Consider the following 25,315-nt stretch of genomic DNA (forward strand, 5'->3'; position numbering starts at 1 on the left):
TGTTACAGAGTTTTAATAATATGTTTTAGTGTGTTAAATTTTCACTAAAAAGTAAACGGGAATTTATTTTAAAACAAAAGCAGATGAGTTCCCAGAATTAGAAACATAGTTGAAATAATAAATACAAAATATAGTTGCAAAACTTAACTATAAATTACTTCATTTTGTGATCACCCTGCAGAGCATAATGCGAAAAATATGTCAGCTGTCTCGGTATTGTATATAAACATTTTTTGTTTTGAGTAAACCGGCAAAAATATACCGCCAAATGGTGAAATACTGAAATTATAAAGCAGATTTATTAATTTGATATCGAAATGGAAAGTGAAGAAGATAATCAGCCATCAACATCGAAAGCAAGCTTAAAGAAATCGAATGAGCAATCGAACACCGAACGATGTTCAGAAGAAGAATCCACAGAGGAGCCTTTACCAACCGAGGCTGAAACCTCCTCAAATGTGGAGGAGTCTGGATTTCAAGACGACGATGAAACCTTAGCAAATGTTATGACCGCTGAGGAATATTTACAGCGTAAAGATGTCATTATGTTGGAATATGAGAAACAGATGTTTCTTGATATAGTTGGTTCGGATGGGCTTACTGTATGCGCCAAGTGAGTGATAATAAATTTTATATATTTAATTCTAAATAAATGTTTAATATTGACATTTAATTAATATCGCAGAGGTTTAAACTACACGCGCGTTGTTACAAACATACTGAAGGTTTACAGTGATCCAGGCAATCTTGTGATTGTAATCAACTTTTCTGATTGGGAGGAGAAATATTATAAAGCCAAATTGGAGCACAAATATGTACATGAGGTAGCAACAACTGCGACTGAGCGGTAAGCAGCATACCATATAAGTGCAGAAATTGCCATATTAATTAACCTGCATGTAATCTGCCCATAGAGAACGTGTCTATTTGGAAGGTGGAATACAATTCATAAGCACACGTATTTTAGTTGTGGATATATTAAAAAATCGTATACCCATCGAATTGATAACCGGCATAGTAGTGTTGCGCGCACATACGATTGTCGAATCGTGTCAGGAAGCCTTTGCCTTGCGTCTCTTTCGCATGCGCAACAAAACTGGATTCATTAAAGCATTTTCTAGTAGCGCTGAGGCATTCACAATCGGTTACGGGCACATAGAGCGCACTATGCGCAATCTCTTCGTAAAACAACTATACATTTGGCCACGTTTTCATGCAGTCGTGCAGCAATCGTTGAAACCATACGAGGCTCAAACGATTGAGCTGCACGTGCCAATGACGCAGAAGATGACACAGATACAAACGCATTTGCTGGATATAATGAATTACTTAGTACGTGAAATAAAACGTATTAATCGCCTAGTCGATTTGGAGGAAATCACTGTGGAGAACTGCGTTACAAAGAAGTTCCACAAAATATTGCAAGCGCAGCTGGACTGCATTTGGCATCAACTGAACTCCCAGACGAAACTGATAGTGGCTGATTTGAAGATTTTGCGTAATCTAATGATGTGAGTGAGACAAAATTGAAATTAATTTAATTTTTGTATTAAGCATACTTATACACATACATATACCGATTTTATAGTTCCACAATCTACCATGATGCAGTAGCGGCTTATGCGCTGACCAAACGCTATCGCACGACAGAGTACGCGCTCAGCAACTCCGGTTGGACATTGCTGGACTCGGCAGAGCAGATATTCAACTTGTCCAAAGAGCGTGTCTACAACGCGCAGGGCGGTAAGCAGTTTGAATTTTTAAGCCTTTCCGTTCCATTTTAACTTTTTTTACTTTACAGAATTCGAACCCGAACCTTGTCCGAAATGGCAACATTTAGCCGAAATACTCAAAGTAGAAATACCTGCAGATATGAAACGTTCGCATCCGGACTGTTTGGACCCGCCGAAAGTGCTAATACTCTGTCAAGATACACGCACTTGCTTCCAGTTGCGTCAATTTCTCACACAAGGCGGTGAGCGTTTTTTATTATATGCCGCCATGCAGCACGAGATACCAATTGGCAAGTTGGCGGAGAGCTATGATAAAGTTAAGAATGTGAAAGAAATTGAAAGAGCGCTAACACAACTACAACAGTCTGCAGCGAATGCACGAGTCACGCAAAAGCTCAGTGGCACGCAGAAGAAATCGCAAGCTAGTACCAATGAAAGTGATGTTGTCGACGAGGATACAAGTGCACCCATGGATGAGCTAACACAATTGCTAACTAGCTCGGATGGGGATGATCCACTCTCAACCACTTTCTTTCAGGAGAGCTACCTATTGACCATGACGCAACTGAGCGATATCGGCGACACATCATCAACATTCGCCGAATTTGAGGATGCCGCAAATGCTAGTGGCGCTGCGGCGATTAATATGAATGCTTCCATATTTGAGCCCTTCCCAGAGGTTTGTCCTTCATTTCAAAATCACAAGCAATTTAATACTATTTTTTTACAGTTAGCAGATTTGGACATTACTGCAGCTGTAGCGGCACGCAATCAACCTTTCATCTGCATACAGACCTTTAAAACGGAGCATGAAGGTCCGATGGCGCTTGATCGCATACTCGAGGAGATACAGCCACAGTATGTGATCATGTACCATTGTAATGTGGCTGCTATAAGACAATTGGAGATACATGAGGCGCGTCAACGGCGCGCTGTCAACGAGCGCATGCGCGTATTTTTCCTCATACATGCGCGTACCGTGGAAGAGCAATCGTATTTGACGAGCTTGCGTCGTGAGAAGCAGGCCTTCGAATTGATTATAGAAACGAAGCGAGTAAGCCTAATAGTTCAATAATAATAACTTTGTGCTAAGCTCAAAACGTTTTGCCGATCTATGAGGATCTGGTGATCCACTGTTGTTGTAGTCTGCCGAATCGACAGTCCTTGACGGATAAAACACGGGTCCGGTGAGGTTACGTAGACACGACTATTGTGGGAACGGTCTGGTGATCCACTTTTAGGGATTTATGGGTGACACGAACATCTGTCCTAGTGAGAACCAACGAGCAGTTTTTTTCGCAGTAATTATGTTGGAAGATGGAGTCATGTGTACAAGTTCACGCAAGTGAGGAAAGTTCTCTGTTCGCCATTAACTTGGGAGTGACCAGAAACGATTCTTTTACATATGACTCAAGCAGCTCACGACTTGCGGTCTTTGACCAAGTATCCTCTGGGTAGCCTAAGAACATCCGTTTGAAGGCGAGCTAAAGTGGGAAGGCGAAACATCCCCTGCATAGGGTTTTGCGCTGGGTTTGGGACCCGCCACGTAAAAAAAACACTTCCAATGAAAAAACAAGAACAGCCTCGGATGAGAGACCCCCCTTTTGACTCGGCTATAATCGCGTAAGCGGTGTCTACGCCAATTAAGTAGAAGAATTATGTTCCCAGCCAACTACTTATGGTCATGGCCATCTTAGAATGTCCGCAGGTCCTTCCTGCAATACTTTTATGATATAAGAGATTTTACTATTCCAATTTTCCTAGCCTCTAAACGTGTTCACGTTGGAGCCAATAACACTTTTATAGATTTTCTCTCAGTAAATGTGGTTGTTGCAGTCAAACCGCTACCATAGCAGAACAAGACCCCGATTTGTCTCTGCTCTCACTACTGTCGAGTCTACGTAACCGGAACAGAGCCGGATTTTTATCCGTCCAAGGACTGTCAACTCGGCATAATTCTCTCGCTACAACACCAACAACAACCCCGACTTGCCTCGTGTAGCTAAAGTGAACCCGATATACCAAATATACATATGTCTTGCAATGAACTGACTTACTACTACTAACTGTATTTTTATTTTTTTTTTTTGACTTTAAGGTTATGGTCGTACCTGCGTATCAGGATGGCAAAACGGACGAAGCTTTCATACTCTATAAAACATATGCCGAAGATGAAGGCGGAGAGGCGGGTAATGCTGTTACCCGCAAAGCTGGCGGTCAAGTGGGTCTTGTACCGTTTACTGCGGCGCAAATTATTGTAGATATGCGTGAGTTTCGCTCTGATCTGCCATGTCTAATACACCGGCGTGGCATGGAAGTGCTACCTGTCACTATAACGGTAAGTTTAACTTCAAAATATGAGCGCATGACGTTAATAACATCGGTCCATTTCAGATTGGCGACTACATACTGACACCCGATATCTGCGTTGAGCGCAAATCGATTTCCGATCTTATAGGCTCGTTGAATTCCGGCCGCTTATACAATCAGTGCATACAAATGCAGCGTTACTACGCCAAACCGATACTGCTTATCGAATTCGATCAGAATAAACCCTTCCACCTGCAGGGCAAATATATGCTTTCACAGAATACTACGTCCAAACATTCGGACATTGTGCAGAAGCTGCAATTGCTTACCATACATTTCCCCAAACTGCGTCTGATTTGGTCGCCTAGCCCATATGCGACGGCGCAACTCTTTGAGGAGCTGAAACTGGGCAAACCACAACCGGATCCGAAGCAAGCCGCCGCTGTGGGCTGCGATGAGTCTGGCACCAGTGGAGAGGAGCTGAAATACAATCCCAATATTTATGATTTTCTCCTACGTTTGCCCGGCGTCAACACGCGCAACGTGCACAAACTCATGCGTCAAGGTGGCTCGCTGAAGGCGCTGCTGAAGCGCACCCAGGTATTCCCACACACCTACTAAGTAGTTAGTTTATATCCAGTTCATTGTAAATCTACTTTTAATTTTAGGCGGAAATCGGCGAAATGCTCGACTCTCAGGAGAATGGCCGTATGCTGTGGGACGCGTTGCATGTGGCTCATTTGCCCGAGAAAGATGAGGTGTCGGGCGCTGTTGCTCTGGTCGCAGGCAAGTCCGTTGGCACACACTCGCGTTTTCGGCGTGGCGCTGCAGCAGCAGTGGCCGCACGTGGTGTGCAACGGCGTTTCAAAAATTAAGTACCCTATGTAGTTTAAGGTAAATTACTTTTGTTCTTCGTTTTATACGCTATAAATTATAATTTTGTGAAGACTACTCCTATGTTTTAATGAAAATAAAAGAAAGTGAGTTTAAGCCAAAGTCAGAACAAAGTTTCGCAAGGGTCACTCTAGTTCCACGCGCAAATTCAAGGTCGCGATCTGCGTTGATTGGTGTTTCGCCTCCAAGTACGCCATTCATTGGCAGGGGATTCGATGAAGGAGTTAATACGTAGGCTGCTATATATATTTCTGGACTAGGCAACACTAAGTGTTGCCAGGTGCAATCTGACATTTCCATTGGAAAGTTTGACATTTTTTAGCATAACATCACTCAGAACGTTTTGTCATTTAATCGTGAATTGTTTTATTTACAGGGAATTAAAAAATTCATCTCGGCCAAAAAATGGAATTAACTCGTGAACATTTTCGTGCGATCATTTTTCACAACTTTCGAAAAGAGTGCATCGATACACTAAAATCTTTATATGGCTATGAAGCACCATCCTATAGCGCTGTGAAAAACTGTTACAACGAATTCAATCGTTTCCGGCGCTCGCTCAAAGACGAATTCCGTGAAGGTCGTCCAAAAACAGTCGTTGTGCCAGAAAACATCGATGCCGTACGTGAACTGATAATGCAAGACCGTCATGTAACATACCTTCAGATAGAGGCATGCCTATGCATTTCTCCCACCAGCATACATTCGATATTGCATGAACACCTGGCCGTAAAAAAGGTTTGTTCTCGTTGGATCCCGCACAATTTGACAATCGCTCTAATAAAAGCTCGTGTGGATTGGTGTAAAGAAATGCTGAAAAAATACGATCGTGGTGCTTCAAACGACGTTTATAAGATCGTCACAGGTGACGAATCATGGATCTATGCGTATGAGCCCGAAAAAAAAACAGCAATCGACCGTGTGGGTCTTCCAAGACGAGCCAAATCCAACGAAAAAAAAAAAACATTTTCGTTGATAAATATGCCTATTTTCATTATTAGGCCAGAAATGTACATATATAGCAGCCCTCGTACAAAAAATGTTCAACTCCAATGTAACGGGTGATCCAAGTAAAGGTCCTTTTTTCAATTGCCGTTCTGTTTTTTTGACAGATCACGCGTGGTTAGTGTCAAGTCATGTTATTTTCGGTCATTGTTGTTTGGCATTTCATCATGGAAAGACTTACGTCTGAACAACCGAGCCTTTCGATACCAAGCGAGGTTTCAGATAAAGCGACTCCCTTTCATGCGCCTTCTTCAATCTACTCCTGGAGAAAATAATTCGTCTGAATAGAGATGGTACAATCTTAAGATTGTAGAGTGGTAAGAGTAGAAGCAGATGACATCAATATCATTGGCCATAACAACCGCGTTGTTAGCTCTTCTTTCTCCAGTTTGAACAAAGAAACGGAGCAAATAAGTCTGGTAGATGACGAGGGCAAGACGAGTATCTCCTGTCATCAAACAAACAGTCGTCGCACTGGCGACTTGACTCCCACGTCACTCATAACTTCGAAGTCGTAGATAACTTCGCCTATCTTGGAACCAGTATACTCTTAAACACCACCAACAACGTCAGCTAAAATCCAAGGAAGATTAACTCTTGCCAACACGTGTTCTTTCGGACTCAGTAGATAATTGGGCAGTAAAGTTCTCTCTCAATGAACAAAGACACAATTCTACAAGTCACTCATCATCTCCGTCCTGCTATATGGTGCAGAGGTATGGACGATGACAATATTTGATGACTCTGCGTTACGAGTTTTCGTATTCGGATTTCTTATTCTTTCGTTTTCTTTCGCCTTCTTTCGAAAGATACAAACATACCAATATATACTTTCCATTCAGACGTTTGTTTTTATTACAATTAGGATTAGTTTTTTTTTTGAAAAGGTTCGTACTTATCAAGCGGTTATCAACAACTTTCATGGGATTGTCTTTACAGAATTCTAAACTCCTTCTGGCTGTCGTAGTACCCGCCGGGGGGAGCAGAGGGAGAGGAAGACCTCCACTCCGTTGGAAGGACCAAGTGAAGAAGGACCTGGCTTCGCTTTGAATATCCAATTGTCGTCACGTAGCGAAGAGAAGAAACGACTGGCGCGCTGTTGTTGACTCGGCTGTAATCACGTAAGCGGTGTCCTTCCTCCTTCTCCTTCTGTCATAATGCAAATATCCATCGATTTCGGAACGATGTTGCTCCGGTATGCAACGATTTCGAGTTGGTCTCCACAGAGTCAAGTTTACTGCTGGGTTTTATCCACACCAAACAGCGGTTTGGTATGCTGCACATAAAACTTGTTTGGAATGTGGAGGTGCCATTTAATTCACGTGGCAAATTGTTAAAATAAATCAATCAGATAAACGCAAATATTTCACGTATGCAATAATGAGCATTTCAATTACATAAATGACTTTGAGTAATTATTTACATATGAGTACATTGTTTTTGCAAACCTCATTAAATGATGTGAGAGAGTTTTGAAGGCATTTTGGCGACTGCCGCAATCGATTCAATTGTGTGGTTGGTAACCGCCGCATCATAAGTCGAGGTAAATTTAAAGAGTTGAATTCAATTCTTCTCAGCTTTGAAGTTGGCAAAAAAAGTTAGTAGAACCCTCTACATAAGTCCGACAAATTCGATGTGTAGGCCACAAATGAGAGAAGCTCGGTAAAAGAAGCATTTATAAAAAAGGGTCAACCATTTCGATGTTCCCTACACATAGAAACTTTAAATTTAATAGGGAATGTTTATTATCTTTCAAGAACATTTTTTGGCATTTATTTTTTTTTGAAGATTATCTCTGATCCGTCCATTGAGTCCAATTTTCGATGACTCGTTCGAGTATTTCGAACTGGTAACTGGCGAAAGACATGTATTATGTTATGCTCACCGGCTCGAACGGGCAAAAACGTTAAATTATTTGCTCACCGAAATGTTCCCTCAATAAATACATTGATGATAGATACATTGACAAAGAGGTGGTGTGTGTCGATTCTCCTTTCACGGGTCTTTTCCAACATTTGGCACATGGTGAATATCTGGTCAGTTGCTAATTTTACAGGTCTGAAGCCACACTGATAAGATTCAATCTGTTTGTTGATTGGGGTTCAAACCCAGCGCACAACCCTGGGGAGGAATGTTTCGCCTTCTCACTTTAGCTCTCTTTCAAACGTATGTTTTTTGGCTACCCACAGGATACTTGGTCTAAGACCGGATTTCGTAAGCTGCTTGAGCCATATCGACCTGACTTTAGGACTTGACCATAAAGGACTGGTATGCTAAGTCTAGACGCCCAAAAGCGGTACGAGCTCAGGATCAGTGTTTGGAGATGTTCAAGCGTAATAAACCCGAGTTTTTGTGTCGATATGTGACAAATGGAATGCTAGCTGGGAAAAGATTACTTTGACCTTTGCCGCTTTTTTGAAATAACGGACAATTTATACTGCAGAATGATATGAAAGTATAGGGTGGGCCATATAAAATTTTAAATTTCGAAGATAGGGCGTAAATGATTGAGTGCCGCGTTTGCTGTATGGCACGTAGCGCTGTCCTGCTGGAACCAAATGTTGTCCAAGTCTTCCTCTTCAATTTGCTTGAAGAAAAATTCGGTTAACATTGCGCGATATCGCTCACCATTGATGGTTGCGGTTCCTTCTTCATTTTCGAAGAAAAATGGGCCGATGATTCCACCAGACCATACAGTGATTCGTGCTGGGTGCATTGGCTTCTCGACGATTACGTGCGGGTTTTCTGTGCCCCAAATGCGACAATTCTGCTTGTTAACGTAACCATCGAGGTGGAAATGAGCCTCGTCCGAAAAGATGATTTTTCGGTAAAATTGACCATCCTCGGTCAAACGATCTTCTGCCCAATCTGCGAACTGTAGAATAGTGAATAGTGACCCATTTCGTAAATTTTAGACTTTTTACTGAATATCTGTCACTTTCCGAATGGTATTTGACGTTTCCAATGTCGAAATATAGATAATTCAAATTTAAAACGTTAGATGGCCCACCCTTACTATTCGGGAATTTCAACCCATGGAATGATAGCATGATTTGTTAGCAGATCTGAGTCTAAACTATATCTGTGAAGTAAAGAGATTTACTCAGAGGTTAAAACTGTATTCATGCAAAAATTGAGATTTGCTGAGAGGCTTTAGAAGGCCTTCACGTTCGCAAGTCAAGAAATCTGCTGCGAAGATAAGCCCATATCCCATATTTATCCTTAAGAAATAAAGTGAAAATAATTGAGATATCCGATCTTGCAAGCTTGCTCGCAATGAGAAGACCCGAGTGTCAGATTCTTAATACTGTAGAGCTTCATTAAGGAACGCATTTCTAGAACTGAGTTTGATAGAGCACCTTTCCATGAAACTTTCTCCCCTTAGTAGGCTAGATAGCGAAAAACCTTTTACAAGGGGTTAGCTATTGGCGGGGCTCTATATTTTATGACGTTTTATGCTTAACGTTCATCAGGGTCTTCTGCGTTGCCATCATGCAAATACATGTACTTATAGCTTCTGTCTTAGAAATGGATTTAAAGTCTTTTCGCAATAAAATTTAAAGCGAAAACATGTATTTACCCTCATTACTGTTAAGCTCGCAGGCGAATTGGGCCACTTACCCAAATCATTTGAAGTACACAGTTCTACATATATATATGTAAGTATGTAGAAATACTTTTGTTTTCAAAACAAAATATAAAATCTAATCAACATGCGGCCATTGGCAGAGAATTTTCTTGTTTTTGCACAGCTAACTTTCGCTAAGTGGGTGCTGACTGACATGCCGTGCTGCTGGCATTCTGCTTAGCGTTGCGAGCTATTATCGCCAAGTCAAATCGAAATGCTGCAACAATAATAACATGTAATTTGCTGAAAAATAACGCGGCAGGCGTTGCTGTGATGTGTTTAGTAAGAAAATGGTCTATCAATGATAACAGCGAGGTGTTTCGTTACATGTAGGACACTGCGTATACGTAATCATCATTACTAACAGCCGTGGCTGGGGTGGATAAGATATAACGTTGAGACAATAAGATGTTTGCAAGAAAGAAGAAAATCGAACGAGAAGCAGGTGTTAAGCATGGGCTGAGGCATAGTCTTTATAGAGGAATAAGAGGCTGTGTAGAGTGAACTCAAAAACTCGAAAAAATAACAATTTTTTTCTGCATATTAAAGTCTTATAAGAAAGTGTAGACGTTCTTATTATTTATAAAATACACTATATGATTTAATTTTCATAACTATCGGTAGAACACACTGTTTATCGTCTTTTGCAGGGACTTTGCTGCACCCATCAACTTCATAGAAGATTTTGTGGAAGGATCTTGCTTTACGGACTTACAAAAATCCAACTGCAGGAAGATTAAAGCCGAGTGACCACCAAGCGCGTCGTACTTTCGGTGAATGGGTTAAACGAGATGGTTACCGTACCCGATTTTGAAAAGAAAGTTTTTTCGGCGATGAAGTTTACTTTTGGTAAATGGGTTCGTTAATAAATAAAGATGTCCTATTTGGAGTGTTGATAACCTACAAACCATTGTTGAGACGCCGTTGCTGCTCAAAATGTTACAGGTTGGTGTGCTTTGTGGGCAGAGGGAACGATATTCCATATTTCTTCAAAACATAAAGGTCATAATGTTGACTATTCGAGCCTGAATTGAGGTGTGTTGATGTGGACGATGTTTGGTAAAAACAAACCGACGCTACATGCCAAATAGGTAACGAAACAGCAAATTTATTGAAGAAAGCTTTTGATGACAACGTAATGGACGGCCGTCAAGACCAAATGTGATCAACAGAGCCATCAAATAAAGGACTTGGTGCTTGAGAATAGACGATTAACATTTAGAGTTCTTGCTGCAATCGTTGGAATATCGGAAGGATCAGTGAAAACCATTTTAAAAGATTTTTTGGGCCTAAGAATAATCAATGGTTTTAAAATCACTACATGTTTTCGAAAAACAGTGTCGCAATAAGGTCTGTGAAAAAATGCTTTCCAACTACCGGGATGTCATGAAACGTATTATTACTGGCGATTAATTTTGGATCAATGCTTATGACCCGGAAACAGACGATTTGTCGGCCGAATATCCTGGCAAAGGTGAGTCGAAGTCAAAAAAACCACGTCAAAAATCAAGGTTATGTTGACAGTTTTCTTCGATCATCGAGGTGTGGTGTCATCCGACCGGCCAAACTGCCCACAAGAATTACTAGTTGAGTGTTATGCATCGTTTGTGCGAAGCTATTCAGAAATTGCCTTTAATAACCGTTTCGAGGATTGGAAAAATCGTTGGCACAAGTGTAAAGGGGCTAAATGGGATAAATTTGAGGGGGGACAAAGAAAGTCTTTTTATGTCATAGTTGTTTGTGTACAGCTCGTGGCGTCGTGAAATTTTGTCTCTGTCATTTTTGGATCCATATTTGTCAGGAATTTGAGGTTTTTAAGGCTGCTAATGGCTAATACAACTATAATTTGTGGAAAACTTAGACGTAAGGTCATAAAAAGAGTAAATATAAAGGACAAACGTCTCCCAAAGAAGTGCGCTGTATTACTTTGTTGGCTACTACTTGACTTATAAGCTCTTAGACTAAATGTTTAACTGTACTATTTGATAACGATATGCATTAGTTAGAAAAAAAGGGGCAATACTCGTCGCCAATGTAGTGTTATAGCCCTGACAGACGAGCAAAATTAATGCGCCTTAAGCAACGCTAATGCGAATTGAAATTTTATGGTGACAGACGGCAGGCCTGTGCATTTAGACAGCTGATAGTGAAATTTGTTTCTTTATTAAAAAAAAAAAAGTGAAACAAAAATGAATAAGATAAAGTATTAAAAGAAATTTTGTTAATTTTGTAAAATCAATATAAATTTAAAAAAAAAATACGTTTATTATTTTCTACGTTAAAAGAAAATAGAGTGAAATTAATAGCAATAATTGATTGTAATGCGGAAAAAGTGTGCAAAAAAGTTAAGAATATTGGAAAAATAGATAGCAAAAGTGCGACATCTGTCAATAAATAGCAAAAATCGGCCATTTTTGAGCAGTGTTGCCTACTCAAATTTAGTCAAATCAACCAAAATGCACGGAATTTTTGTGCGTTACAAACTTGCATTAACATGGGTCATATGCGCAAATAAATGTAAATTAAGCCCGCTAATGCATATTAGCGCTGTCGTCTGTCAGGGCTATTAATTGAATTTTCAGTATTTAGAAATTAAATTAAAGCAAACCGTTAAAGGTCCACTAAGCACTAAACACCAATTAAGCTGCTTAACGCTTCAGCGAGCCACTAAGATGAATTAATACACATTTAAATATCGCTGCAGTTGCAATCGGAGCGTGTAATTAACTACAGCAGATTTCTACAATGATTAGCACTGTCAGTGGTTTTCACTGCACCGCGCACCCGCACCGTTATATACAAATATATTAGAAAAAGCGGAATTTCATTGAAGAAGAGCTGGCAACAAGCAACCAAAAGCACTTAACCACAAAACTCTGTGCGGGATTGGCTTACTTGTGCGGTTGCAATGTGTGCCAGCGGCTGCAAGCGACTTTATATACATACATATATACAATATATACTAATACATAAGCGCATATGTTACTCATATATGTTATTCAAATGTTGTATGCATGTGTGTGCGCGTGTGTGAGGTGAAGAAAACTGCCGGAACTAAGTGTTAAAAGATACTCGGGGAAATTGCGACACACACTCATGACCCGAAGCGCGAAATAAAAATATAACATTTCGAATTAGTAAGAGCGAAGACGGCTTGTCGGCGGTTAAATGGTGGGTGGCGGGCAGGTGGTAGAGCTGTGACAGACATGGGCGACCGCTGACAAATACAACGGAAATTTCCATTTACTTACTTAAGTAGGCGAACAAACACACATGCATTTACGGTATATGTACATACATATACATATAAAGATTGCATGGAAACATAGACATGCATATGCATGCATTAGCAAATGCAGGGCATGCAACAACAACATCATTTAATTTTTACAACAACAACACTGCTTATTTTTTCTACGAGAACAACTAAAACCGACTTTTTGTAACAACAAGCATTTTATTTTTACAACAACAACAACAATTTATTTTTACAACAACAACAACAACAATTTTATTTTTACAACAACAACAACAACAACAACAATTTATTTTTACAACAACAACATTGTTGTTTTTACGACATTAAATTTTACAAAAACAGCAAAATATTTCTTTTACAACAACATTTTTGTACAACAAAAACAAAAACAACAACAACACTTTTATTTTTTACTACAACAACAGCAACAACAGTATTTACTTTTTACAACAACAACAATATTTACAAAAACAACCTATTTTTTTGCAGCAACAACAGCCAACCCCCACAAAATATAAAGCAGCAAACACAACAACAATTTTACAGCAACTACAACAAAAACAATTAAAATATCTCGCATCGTGTTGCATTCCAGCGGGAAATAAGGCAAGCATTAAGGCATAACGGTGCACGGCATACGCCACAGTGAAGATAAATTGAAGATGCTGCGACAGCTGAGCTTCACACACATCGAAATGTTGCATTTATATAAGTAAATATATGTACATACATATGTACATACGCATTTGCACCTACATACAAACACTTTGTTCGAGCACTCGAATTGCAACACACTTGAACATGTTTCAGCACTTAAAGATTGCGTTGACTCAGTCGAAATTTTTGAAGAGCGCGTTTGCGGGGGTGTGTGCACTGGCATTAAAGTTGTGCAAAGTGGTTGCGAGGATGTAGTGCAAAGCTGTAAAGCAACTGATTTAGTGCTGGTATTTGACATGAGCCATTGTGAGCTGCTACTTTGTTGCAGGAATTAGTGTGACAGATATTTGTACACACACACACAATCATTTGAAATTACATTAGTGCTTGTTTAGGATGTAAGAAATCTGGATAATTTAGAAATAATGCTCTATGTACGCATAATGTAGGGGTTTGTTTCCTTGTTACTGTTGTTAAGGTTCAAAGGTTATGTGCATGAGTTGAATGAATTGGTATTTGTCGCGACTCTCATAAATAGTAAATCATCACTAACCTTATAATAACATAAGCATAGGCTTTCAACTGAAGTTTCCAACTTCAAGATCTTAGGTTAGGTTAGGTTAGACTGGTAAGCAAATAAGCCACGTATAGATAAGTAACGAAGTCCATGAGGAGTAGTTTAAGATGCCTGCGTTTGGCACGTCTGTCTTCTCCATCTGTCAGCCACATTCTGCAGGTGTGTGCCACCAATAGACTGTGACCAGTGAGTTTTGCGGTCATGAATCTACAGTCCCTTCTATCTAGTATCAGTAGGAACTTTTTATATTTTCTATGTACCGTTTTAAACATGACTTTTACCATGCATTTTGGTGTTCCAATACCAATAAGTTCCAATTTTAATAATAATGTTTTAACAAAAAATACTAAATAACGATAATTTTCGAGGTACGCTACTTTTTTAAAGAAAAAAAAACACAAAAACCTAAAATTTAATGAGGAATTTTCATTATAATTCGAAAAAACATTCTTTGGCATTTATTTTTTGAAGATTATCTATTTCAAATGTTGGCTGCGTCTACGTTTCAGATGGTTCATCCGCTGAGTCCAATTTTCGATGACTCGTTTGAACATTTTGACTGGTAACTGGCGAATGACACATGTGTTGTTGTGCTTCAAGGCGTAAATCAAAGCGGTATTATCCGCATAGACTTTAGACTTTACATATCCCCTAATGTAAAACTGTAACGGTGTGATATCTCACGGTCTTGGAGCCAATCGACCATCCCAAAACATCATATTAATTGCTCACCGAAGTTTTCTCTCAGTTAATCTATTCATTGATCCAATCTGTGCGATTGAATTATGTTCTTTCTATCATTTCAATAGTGCTAATTGTAGAAATAACATAACCAGCTTATCCTGAATAATCTCATCAAATAAAATTTGTATTTCTAACTGATTAGTTTATCATCTGGTTCATTAGCTTCACTTCTAGTCATTAAAGTAGTCTGGAGAGCCTTTTACAAATTGTTTATATTTAAAATAGTTTCAGAAAAAATTCTCCACTATTTTTAAAAGCTGTTCACTATTAGGTCTTTGAACGTTCACTTTGAAATAATTAGCAAAAAATTAAATATTCGTTAGAAGAACAAACCTAACCCTTTATAGTAAGTAATCTTATCACACTCTTTCCGAAGACATTGCAAAATTATATCACCAGTTTTCATATTTTCACATGTTTCAATAGTGAACATCTTACCATATGTCAGCTGCGTCAGATCCTTGGATGAATATGACATAGAAACATCTCAACACTACCTCCTCGAATGTCCCACTTTTGCCAGATCAAGCTAAAAATACCTGGAACCTCATTGATTTAGACATCCAAGTGAGAAAGCGAAAATAGAAATAAAACAGATTTGTTATAAGTTCAGAGCGCTTTGCCGATAGCTAATATCCAAATACAGAAGTTTCTCATTCATCTTGACTGACAAGGAACTGAACATAACAATCTAAGTGAGATCTCTTCGACATACCAACAGATCATCAATCGTACCTAACCTAATAGTTTAGATATTCAAAAATATCTCCATTAAAGGAATCAAAATTATAATTTGAATTGATTTATTTATAGTCCTTTTGGTGCTCTAACAACTCGGACAATTTTTTCAAAATTTGGCTTGAATACTCTTTAAGATTTCTCTAAAATAAGAAAAATCATAATAATAAAAATTAGTTCTAAAAGTTCGGGAGGATTATTAGAGAACGAATCGATCTTAATTTTTGGCAATTCCCATGACAGCCGGTTCTACGCACCGGAATTGACTCGGATTTCATCTGACCAAGGACTGTTTTTTCGGCGATCTAACCCCGTTTGGATCGGAGAGTACTAAACAAAAAAATCCTGGATCCACCTAAGTATTACTTTATAAGTATTACTTAAGATGGGATCTTGGCGTCAGAAGTCAGTATATGTAGATACGCTAACTTTAATCTTAGTTGAGTTCTTTTTATTTTTACGTGATCTTTGCAAGTGTCTTCACTCGTAATCCCCAAATTATTTGTGCATGTGTTTGTTGCTAACAACTAACCATATAAAGCCACTTGAGGCCAAGTTTTGTGCTTGAGGACATATACTACTTGTACAGCCTTTTGAGTTTTGATGCCAATATTTCATTTGGTGAGCCATGGTTCTAGAGCATTCAATTGTATCTGCAGTTTTCTGGAAGCAGTAGTGCCACCTGAGGCTAGCAGCGCAGTATCAACAGCATACCTGTAGGTTACCGTGGAGTCAGAGTTGATGACAGGAAGGTTTACTGTATAAAGAATGTAGAGCACAGGAGCGAGTACACTGCCTTGGCACACAAGCACGAACAGGTCTAAAATCCGACTCAGCATCATGGCATCTAACGTAGAAAGTCCGATTTTGCAAGTAAACCTTAGCAGCAAATAATAAGGCATTGATAATTATTCCTTTAAGGGGGTATTCTACTCTAGAATTTTGAAAATTTCGATTTTTTTCATATATTTAAACTTTAGACCCTAAAGAACATATCCTCCAAAAGATTTTTAAAAATTAAAATTATTTTAAGAACTATAGTTACTTTAGTGACGCAGTACCTAGCCCGGTTGATAGGTAGACTCACTACTTTTTTTCACACGGTACCGGCATTATCTCAAGTTCTATACAACCGATTTACTTGATTTTGTGTGAACCTTCTTTATATAATCCTTTATCTTTATATAATCATTTATCCTTTGTTTTTAATATTTAAAAAAAAATTCAGGAATTTCCAAAAAAAAGCGTAAAAAATGATTTTTATTTTCAGGCAGTCGCTGAGGTAGGGACTATAACAGCATCCTTACTGATTAAGAATTTCTTTTGATTTTTTTTTTCAGACCACCAGGAGAGTCAGGATCAATGTCACCTGGATGCGCCATTTTTTTACACCGGTCTTCGCCCCCTCTAACTATTTTAATTTTTAATATTTTTTTGTAAATTTTTTTTTTCTGTATTCTTAAGATATCAATAAAAACACCATAAAAAAATGGATAGTAAAAATATTTTTGGTTTTTTTTTTAATTCAAAAAACTTCCCAAAATTTGATTTCTAGAGTAGAATACCCCCTTAAGAAGTCTATATTTGCGTTCTGCATTATATTTTATAGAAATAATTAAACAAGTTTTTTTAAGTTATTGTTAATAAATTAAATTTATTTCATGAAACTAACTGCTTTTTAACAATTTATAATTGATGTTTTAAAATTTTCACAGAAAAGTCGCTTTGCTCACATCACTCGCCTTCAGCGCCACCACCAGTTGCTTCCCATACAGTTTTTCATTTAAATCATTAGCGGTTAGTGTATGTAATTGTTGTTGTACTTTATCAAACCAGTAAACGTTGTAACTTATGCCATAAAGGCCAAAGTTCAAATCGATCTCGGCATGTAATTGTGTTAGTGTAATAAATTCTCCAGTTTCGACATGCTTCAAAAGCAAACTTGTGCGTCTATCTCTTCCAAAACGCGGTGTTAGATTATCGGTGAGCATAATATTCACGTTTTCTACTGACGTTGTCTTATGCTTTTTCGCTGAGCAAATAGTCAGTTCTAAGTTTACACCTTTAACAGTTACTAATTCCGTTATGATAACGTTTCGCTTGCATTTATCTTCGTCGTTATATAGTAAAAGCGCCGATTTAACGGTTGTTGTAATCATATTCATGTATTTTCCTATAACGGTTGTTATTTCGTTAGACGCTTTACGCTCTGATTCTTGGGAATCCGTTTCGATAAGTCGATAGAAAACTACCACCTCATCGGTTGGTATCAATTTTGCTTTCTTCTTTAACTTTTGTATACGATTGATGATCTCACGTGCTGTACCCTCTTCCAACAACTCGGCGTTTGGAGTCATATCCAGTAAGACGAGTATATCATTATCGCTATTTGCTTCCAAGTTCGTCTTCAAATTTTCTGACACACAATAAATTAGACGCACTTCTGAGAGCTCAATGCGATGACCTTGTATAGTAAAGTAGCCTTTGGAGAGTTGATTTTGTATTTCTTCGTCTTTGAGTGATTTTATTGCATTCATAATAGCTTTGAAGTCGGCTTTGAGGCGTTGACCCAATATCTGAAATAAAATGAAAGTGGAAAAGCAAAATTATATCGTTTATTCTAGGAGGCAGGACTCTAAACGTGAAAGCGCTAGAGCATGTTACTGTTAACTATCAGTATTGTAGGCGTTCAAGTCGATAAAAACTCTAATAAATACAGTACTTTACGAGTTCCGAATGCCTCGACTTTAAATACGTTAATATATTATACTTCCCAACATAGCTTACCTTATGATCCGGCTCCGCACGTAATGTTACACCGTATTTACTTTTATCGGAACTGAGTGTCAGCTTGCGTACATTTAGCTCATTAAGAATAAAGTCGGACAAACGCTCCACAGACGCTAAAATCTCCGAATCTCTATGAATTACCATTATTTCTGAGAGCGGACATTTAAGTGGCGTTGTGCGACGATCACGCATAACTCGTCCCAATTCGATGATAGTTTGCATCAAAGACATGGATTTCTCAATATCAAGACGAACAAGTTTCAAATTTGCTTGTGGCAACATTTGATGATGCACCGAAGTTGCTTCTGGGTTCTTCGCTGCCTTCTCTTGAAATGGTAGCAGACGTAAGTAAATGTATTCAGATAGAAATGGCGTGAATGGCGCCAGTAGATGGATCAAGTCAAAGAGTACCGAATAGAGCGTGTCTAGAGATTGGAGACAGTCCGCGACGCCTTGCTCACCTCTAAGACGGCGACGGTTTAGGCGTATGTACCTTAAAAGATAAAATAAATTATTTTTGCTGTATTTAATTTGTATTAAATAGAGGACCTACCAATTCGTCAACTGATCTATAAACTTAGTAAGGCGTGGCACTACTGTATATAGGTGATATAGCTTCATCTCCTTTGCGAAAAAGGCAATAAGAGACTCCTTTACCGAAACTATCCAAACATCGAGTAGATTGGTTTGTCCGCTCACATGGCGCTCCTTGTTGTAGACGTAATGCGATGAGTTGCGCAGATCTTCCTTTTCGTAACGCGCAATATTTTGCAGTAAAAAGCGATAGGAGTTGTATAATGGCAGCAGCACATCCTTGATGATGTCACGCACACCTTCCTCCTTGAATCGCAAATTCTCTGCGCGCACCACCGGCGAGTTTATCAAATACAAACGTAAAGCATCGGCGCCATATTTGTGTAACACATCCATTGGATCTGGATAGTTTTTCTTACGTTTCGACATTTTCTGTCCATCAGCGGCCAGCACGAGCCCATTCGCAATGAGATTTTTATATGGCGCCTTGTTGAATAAAGCCGCCGAAATAACAAGTAGCGTATAAAACCAACCGCGTGTCTGATCTATGCCCTCGGCAATGAAGTCGGCCGGAAAGTTGCTCATAAAATTGCTCTGATTTTCAAATGGAAAGTGTTGTTGCGCATACGGCATTGAGCCGGATTCAAACCAACAATCAAAAACGGCGCTAATACGACGTAATGGTGGATTTCCTGGTACGGCAGAGGGGATTTCGATTTCGTCAACTGTCTCACGATGCAGATCTTTGATGTTAACTCCAGATAATGCTGCCAATTGCTCTATGCTACCCACACAAATGACTTCATCACCGCTGGGTGAACGCCAGATCGGAATGGGAGTGCCCCAGTAACGATTGCGACTTATCTAAAATATAGATTTAAGGCGCAAAAAAGGGTGATAATGGAAAGAAGATGATTTAAGAAACATAAAATTCGTGTAGTTTTATTGACGCTTAGTACTACATACTTTAGTCAAATAATATACGTAGAATTTCTTGCTTAATTTGCCTGAATAATGAAATATAATAAAAGTTTACAATACTCACCGCCCAATCGCGCGCATCCTTCAACCAATTTCCGAATCTGCCATCGCGTACACCTTCCGGCACCCAATAAGTCTGTGCACTGCATTCACGTAAGTTCCGAGACATATGCTCCACGCGTACAAACCATGATGGCACCGCCCTATAGATTAATGGTGTATCTGAACGCCAGCAATATGGATAACTATGCTTAACTTGTCCGGTTGAGACTAGTACATCGAGTTTCTTTAGTTTCGCTATTATCAATTTATCGGCATCCTTAACATATACACCCGCGAAATCGGTGACCTCCGCCGTGAAGCGTCCTACTTCGTCGAGCGGGCAAATTGGTGTACTGGATTTCTCTATAATACCTGCATTCAGACAAATGCGATAATCGTCTTCACCGAAGTAGGGCGCATTGTGCACGATGCCCGTGCCGCTATCATCGGTTACATAATCATCGACTAGTATACGAAATGCATTTACGGCTAAACCTTTTTCGACGAAATATGTGAACGGTGGCTTATATGGTTCATTGAGCAAACTGCTGCCGTTGAATGTTGTGATAATCTCATAATCGTCTTCACTTTTGTAGACGTAATTTAAGCGTGTTTGACCCAATATATAATAGCGGTTAGTTTTCTTGTCGAGAATCTAATAGAAATAGAAAATATTAATATCTACAAAAGGCTAATAAAAATATTTTTATAAGAAAAGTGATCGGTAACGCCAAATCTGATCAATATACTGGCTGTCTATCCTAGTCGAAAATTACAGAACAAATTCTCCTCGATTTTATGTTATTTTAAGGATTTGAAACTAAAACAAAGGAGCTTTGTAGTGCTTCGAAAGTATGCCGCATCTTAAAAAGTGATAGTAAACTCCAAAAGAACCGGTAACTTTATTTAAACTTTGTCTATTAGTTGTTTTTTAAAGGAGCTCATCGAAAATTTTGACGTAAATGGGTAGAAAAATAAAATATACGGCTCTCGTCAAAGTGAAAGAAGTAGCAATAACTAATAGACCCTACGACCTATCTTATGGGTGCGCAATGTAACTCCCTTCCTCTTTGTCGTAGGAATCCATTGTAGAATGGAATGTAGGAATCCACGGCATTTGGATTTTTGCCGTAGAAACGTGTCAGCTGATTGCTCTCACAACGCCGGTAATAGTAATTATAAAAGTTGTCTTCAATAAGTTTGCAATTTTCTTAAAATAACTCAAAATCAGAGTAGAATGCTATTATTTATAAATATATAAACTATTTTTAATATTTTGTTTTCAGTTTTGATATTTTATACTCATATTATGAAAAATTGTAATTGAAAACTTAGATGTGTACAAAACTATATATGCGTACTGACCAATGGCAAAATTGTTTAAATGAAAACAATAAATATGGCGCATTTCTGCGTTTTTACCACGCGCTCAACTTTTGACACTGCTTAGCTCATTCCACTATAGGTTAATTAGATACAATAATATTTGTACATACCTTCACATAAATCAAATTCGGATTCACGGCGCAGGCATAATTCGACGGCAACGTCCACGGTGTAGTTGTCCAAATGAGGAAGTATGTATTCGCCATATTTACCGCTTCAAATGCTACCACCACACAAGGATCCATTACTTCTTTGTAATTTTGGCCGGATTCGAAATTAGAAAGCGCCGTTGTGCACGCAGTCGAATAGGGCATCACCTTAACACCCTCATAAACAAGTCCTTTGTCATAGAGTTGCTTGAAAACCCACCAAATCGACTCCATATACCAGGGATAGAGCGTTTTGTAGTCATTACGAAAGTCAATCCAACGTCCCATACGTGTCACAACTGTTTCCCATTCATTTGAATAGCGCATAACTATTTTGCGGCACTCTGCATTGTACGCCGCTATGCCCATCTTCTGCACATCTTCCGGTCCGCTGATATTCAAAAGTTTATCAATTTCGAATTCAACCGGCAAACCGTGACAATCCCAGCCAAAACGACGCTCCACATGATAGCCCTGCTGATACGCGTAGCGTGTCACGATATCTTTGATAGTGCCGGCCAGAATGTGGCCATAATGCGGCAGACCCGTGGCGAAAGGTGGGCCGTCATAGAATGTATACCTAAGTTTGCAAACATGTTGTGTGAGAGTTTGTCAGTAGCACTGCACTTTATCTGCTTACCTTGGCCTCTGCTTGGATAGCTGCATGCACCGATCGAAAGTGTTTTCTCTGCGCCATTTTTCCAGTATATTTAGCTCTTCTGTTGGGAAGTGTATCGTCTCCGGCACGCGGTAAATGTCATCGCTTTGCGGTTCCATTGCCACGTCTCTTGTATCACCACGGGTAAGAAGGTATCACTATCACTTGGTTTTCAGCACGTCCGAACCATGCTACAAGGGAGTAAGATAAGTGAGCATTCACAGTCTTTAACCTACACCCAAGTGTACGTTCACAATAAAAAATCATGGCCACATCTGGTGAATAAGGGTGGCGAGAGGTTAAAACGGTTAGCGTAAAGGGAAAATGCTATCATATTAAATTATAAATTTATAGTACTATATTTATACATTTATAAATACTAGTTCTCAATTCTCAAAAATTTTAATTGTATCTTCTTGATATAAATAAATACTCCATATATTTTTAAGCGTTCTAGTTAACTTATTCATGGACAAATTGGAAATTACTATTGTGGAAAAATTTGGTATTACTTATCACAATAATTCTTTTGAACAATAAATAAATTAATGTTCATAGACTTAACCAAATAAATAAAATTAGCTTAGGCAACACTATTTTGCCAGGCTCAATAGCAATACTGGCAAGATATTTGAATATTGTCGGGATTTTGAAGGGTCGGCATCTTGAGCTTCAGTATTTTAAGTGTATGTTAATACGTTTAGGTAATTTATGCAGCTTGCAGATTAAAATCATTAAATCAAAACAAATTGGCTTGCAAATTGTCTTGCAAAAATATAAATTTGGCTGTGAATAAGCATATTTTGGACCCCACTATTTGGCATGGTTGCTTATATGCACCTAACAATCTTCAGTGGTGAACATTTATTAACTCACCATAGTTAAAAAAAGGCATAAATAGAAAACGTAAATTTTTATGTATTTGCTCATATTGTTGATTTTTTAAGCATATATATTTAAATAAAACGATTTTCTTTCGAAAATATATTAAAGTTGTATACATAACCAATATATTTGGGACAACTTTACCATAAATTTTAAGAAAATAACACAATGCAACCATTTTGCGGTTAAAGTCGGCCATCTTGGAATCCAATAGAAACTCAACCTCGGACTCCCCTTGACGTTTCGACATGCGCACCACTCAGCTGTGCCTTTGTTTACATAACATCAGCTGATACTTTGCTACTCCTCCACTACTAACAAATGAGTAATAACTACTGTGAACTGCTGCCGACAACGCTGCAAATCGCAAACCGAAGTATGAAATTTTATAAGAAAATTGCATGAGCATAAAAGTATGACGCAATATATAGTTCGATTGCAGTGCAAGCAAGCCAAGCAACGGCAGCATGAGCAATAGAGCGCTAACAGCTGAGTGAATAACTATTACAAGCGGTATATACATAAATGTTTGTATGTATGTGAATACTCGTAGGTATACATGTATGTTTGTATTTCTATTCTTTTAAACTCACTCAAAATTCATATTCGAACTGTACATATATGGTACTTTTCGGACCAGTTCATTTACACATTGGAATTTATAATTATTAACTAGTACATTTCAGACCAGTATTACCACACTTAAATAGTAATGCCAGGTTGAATTTAAAAAAAGGAGATTTCGTTCAAAAACATATGTATAACTTTCATACTAATTCGAAAAAGAAACGAAAGATAATCTTGTTCAGTTATAAAAAAATCATTTTTGTGGACTTCGAAAATGAAGTGAAAAATATCTAATAAAAAACGTGTAAAAGTTCAATTTTATTAATAGTAAAATAAAACTCAAACAAGTCGTTTTAAAACTGGTACGATTCTGGTACTTTAAGGACCAGTTCATTTTCAAACTGTTATTTTATTTATACTACAAACTAGTATTTTTGTTTGTTGTTTCATGCACATAGTGGAGAAGTAAATGAAACAAAAATCAAAAATACTAGTTTGTAGTATAACTAAAATAACATTTTGAAAATGAACTAGTCTTAAAAGTATCAGAATCGTACTAGTTTCAAAACGACTTGTTTAATTTTTTTTATGAGACATGACGAATAAGAATTCGGCCAGCAATTCACTAGTGTCATACTAGTTCAAAAAAGGCGAAACGAAATCTGCTTTAATTGTGGAAAAACAAATTCTTTATTTTAGGCATGCTTTAGAGGTTAAGTATTAAAATGGAAAAAATCCAGTAATAAACAAACAATATTTAAATTATTTTAACGTAATAAAATAACTCTCTAAAAAATAATTTTTTTTTGGCGGAATTTAACCATTTTTAATGGAGGGTTATTTTCAGTAACTAGTAGTTTTCGGACTAGTTATTTTTAACACCGAAAATTGTAAATAATAGACCTTAATGATATCGTACTCCTTTCTGTAGTGGCTAACAATGTACTACTAGTCTCATACTAGTTCAAAGCAGGGAATTTAAAAACTAGTTGACCTTTGAACCTAATAAGCTTTGTTAGTAAAAAAGTTAATAAAATAAAATTTATTAAAGAATATTGACGTATAATAATGACATTTTTAAAAGAGGGCTATTTTCATTAACTAGTAGTTTTAGACTAGTTCTTTTTAACACCGAAAATAATATCTCTTTTCGTAATCCTTTTTACTGCTCTGTAGTGGCTAACAATGCACTACTTTTCTCATACTGGTTCAAATAACGGGATTCAAAAACTTGTTTCACTGTGAATCAAAATCGCTAATTTGGCCTTTGAAAGTAAATAAAGACAGTAATATCAAAAAAAAAACTTTTTTTAATAAAAGAATATTCACGTATAATAAAATATATTATTAAATTTCGTTTACATTTGATTCAAATCTGGTACTTTTTGGACTAATTTTCAGCTCGTAAATGGTGCACATAGTAATTTTTAGGGTTATAAATTACAATTTAATATTTTTTTCAAAAAAAAAAAAATTGAGATAAATATGTATAAGTATGTGAGGAGACATGTTTGATATGTGATTTTTGGCGGAATCTCAAAAAATGTGAAAATTTGACGAAATATAATAAAAATCTGGAAGTAAATAAATAGTAAAATTTAGAAAGAATTGAAACATAAATTTTCTTAAAAAAAAGAATATAAATATGGGGAATTCCATACCAAATCGACCACTTTTGAACCCACCCCCTTTAGATTTTGCTGAAACTTATCCATTCTTTTCTACCCTTTGAAAAACATTTTTGAGAATTTTTTCAAGATTTTTTGCCCAACATCAAA

General features: G+C 37.8%; 2 protein-coding genes across 2 annotated transcripts; one reads left to right on the plus strand and one right to left on the minus strand.

Moving 5' to 3' along the window:
- Positions 1 to 180: 180 nt before the first annotated feature.
- Positions 181 to 4,994, plus strand: LOC105223535 (DNA repair endonuclease XPF). The gene is made up of 9 exons (XM_011201276.4): positions 181 to 613; positions 686 to 847; positions 915 to 1,511; positions 1,589 to 1,743; positions 1,802 to 2,412; positions 2,464 to 2,787; positions 3,832 to 4,071; positions 4,128 to 4,643; positions 4,712 to 4,994. The coding sequence occupies exons 1-9, from the start codon at positions 318 to 320 to the stop codon at positions 4,916 to 4,918; spliced, it is 3,108 nt and encodes a 1,035-aa protein (XP_011199578.2). The 5' UTR covers positions 181 to 317; the 3' UTR covers positions 4,919 to 4,994.
- Positions 4,995 to 17,169: 12,175 nt separating this feature from the next.
- On the minus strand, positions 17,170 to 22,307 carry LOC105223534 (isoleucine--tRNA ligase, cytoplasmic). The gene is made up of 6 exons (XM_011201275.4): positions 22,068 to 22,307; positions 21,389 to 22,007; positions 19,915 to 20,547; positions 18,889 to 19,733; positions 18,333 to 18,828; positions 17,170 to 18,121 (listed from the first exon to the last, which is right to left on the minus strand). The coding sequence occupies exons 1-6, from the start codon at positions 22,202 to 22,204 to the stop codon at positions 17,255 to 17,257; spliced, it is 3,597 nt and encodes a 1,198-aa protein (XP_011199577.2). The 5' UTR covers positions 22,205 to 22,307; the 3' UTR covers positions 17,170 to 17,254.
- Positions 22,308 to 25,315: the final 3,008 nt, after the last annotated feature.

This window comes from Bactrocera dorsalis, chromosome 4, assembly GCF_023373825.1.
Source record: "Bactrocera dorsalis isolate Fly_Bdor chromosome 4, ASM2337382v1, whole genome shotgun sequence".
Taxonomy (NCBI): domain Eukaryota; kingdom Metazoa; phylum Arthropoda; class Insecta; order Diptera; family Tephritidae; genus Bactrocera; species Bactrocera dorsalis.

Bases quoted from the DNA above. Each gene is read 5' to 3' on its own strand.
- LOC105223534 (XM_011201275.4), bottom strand. From the start codon at position 22,204: ATGGAACCGCAAAGCGATGACATTTACCGCGTGCCGGAGACGATACAC. The intron at 22,008-22,067 runs GTAAGCAGATAA...TTGCAAACTTAG, and splicing joins CTATCCAAGCAGAGGCCAAG to GTATACATTCTATGACGGCC. The intron at 19,734-19,914 runs GTGAGTATTGTA...TCTATATTTTAG, and splicing joins AGGATGCGCGCGATTGGGCG to ATAAGTCGCAATCGTTACTG.
- LOC105223535 (XM_011201276.4), top strand. From the start codon at position 318: ATGGAAAGTGAAGAAGATAATCAGCCATCAACATCGAAAGCAAGCTTA. The intron at 614-685 runs GTGAGTGATAAT...TTAATATCGCAG, and splicing joins GGGCTTACTGTATGCGCCAA to AGGTTTAAACTACACGCGCG. The intron at 4,644-4,711 runs GTATTCCCACAC...TTTTAATTTTAG, and splicing joins CGCTGCTGAAGCGCACCCAG to GCGGAAATCGGCGAAATGCT.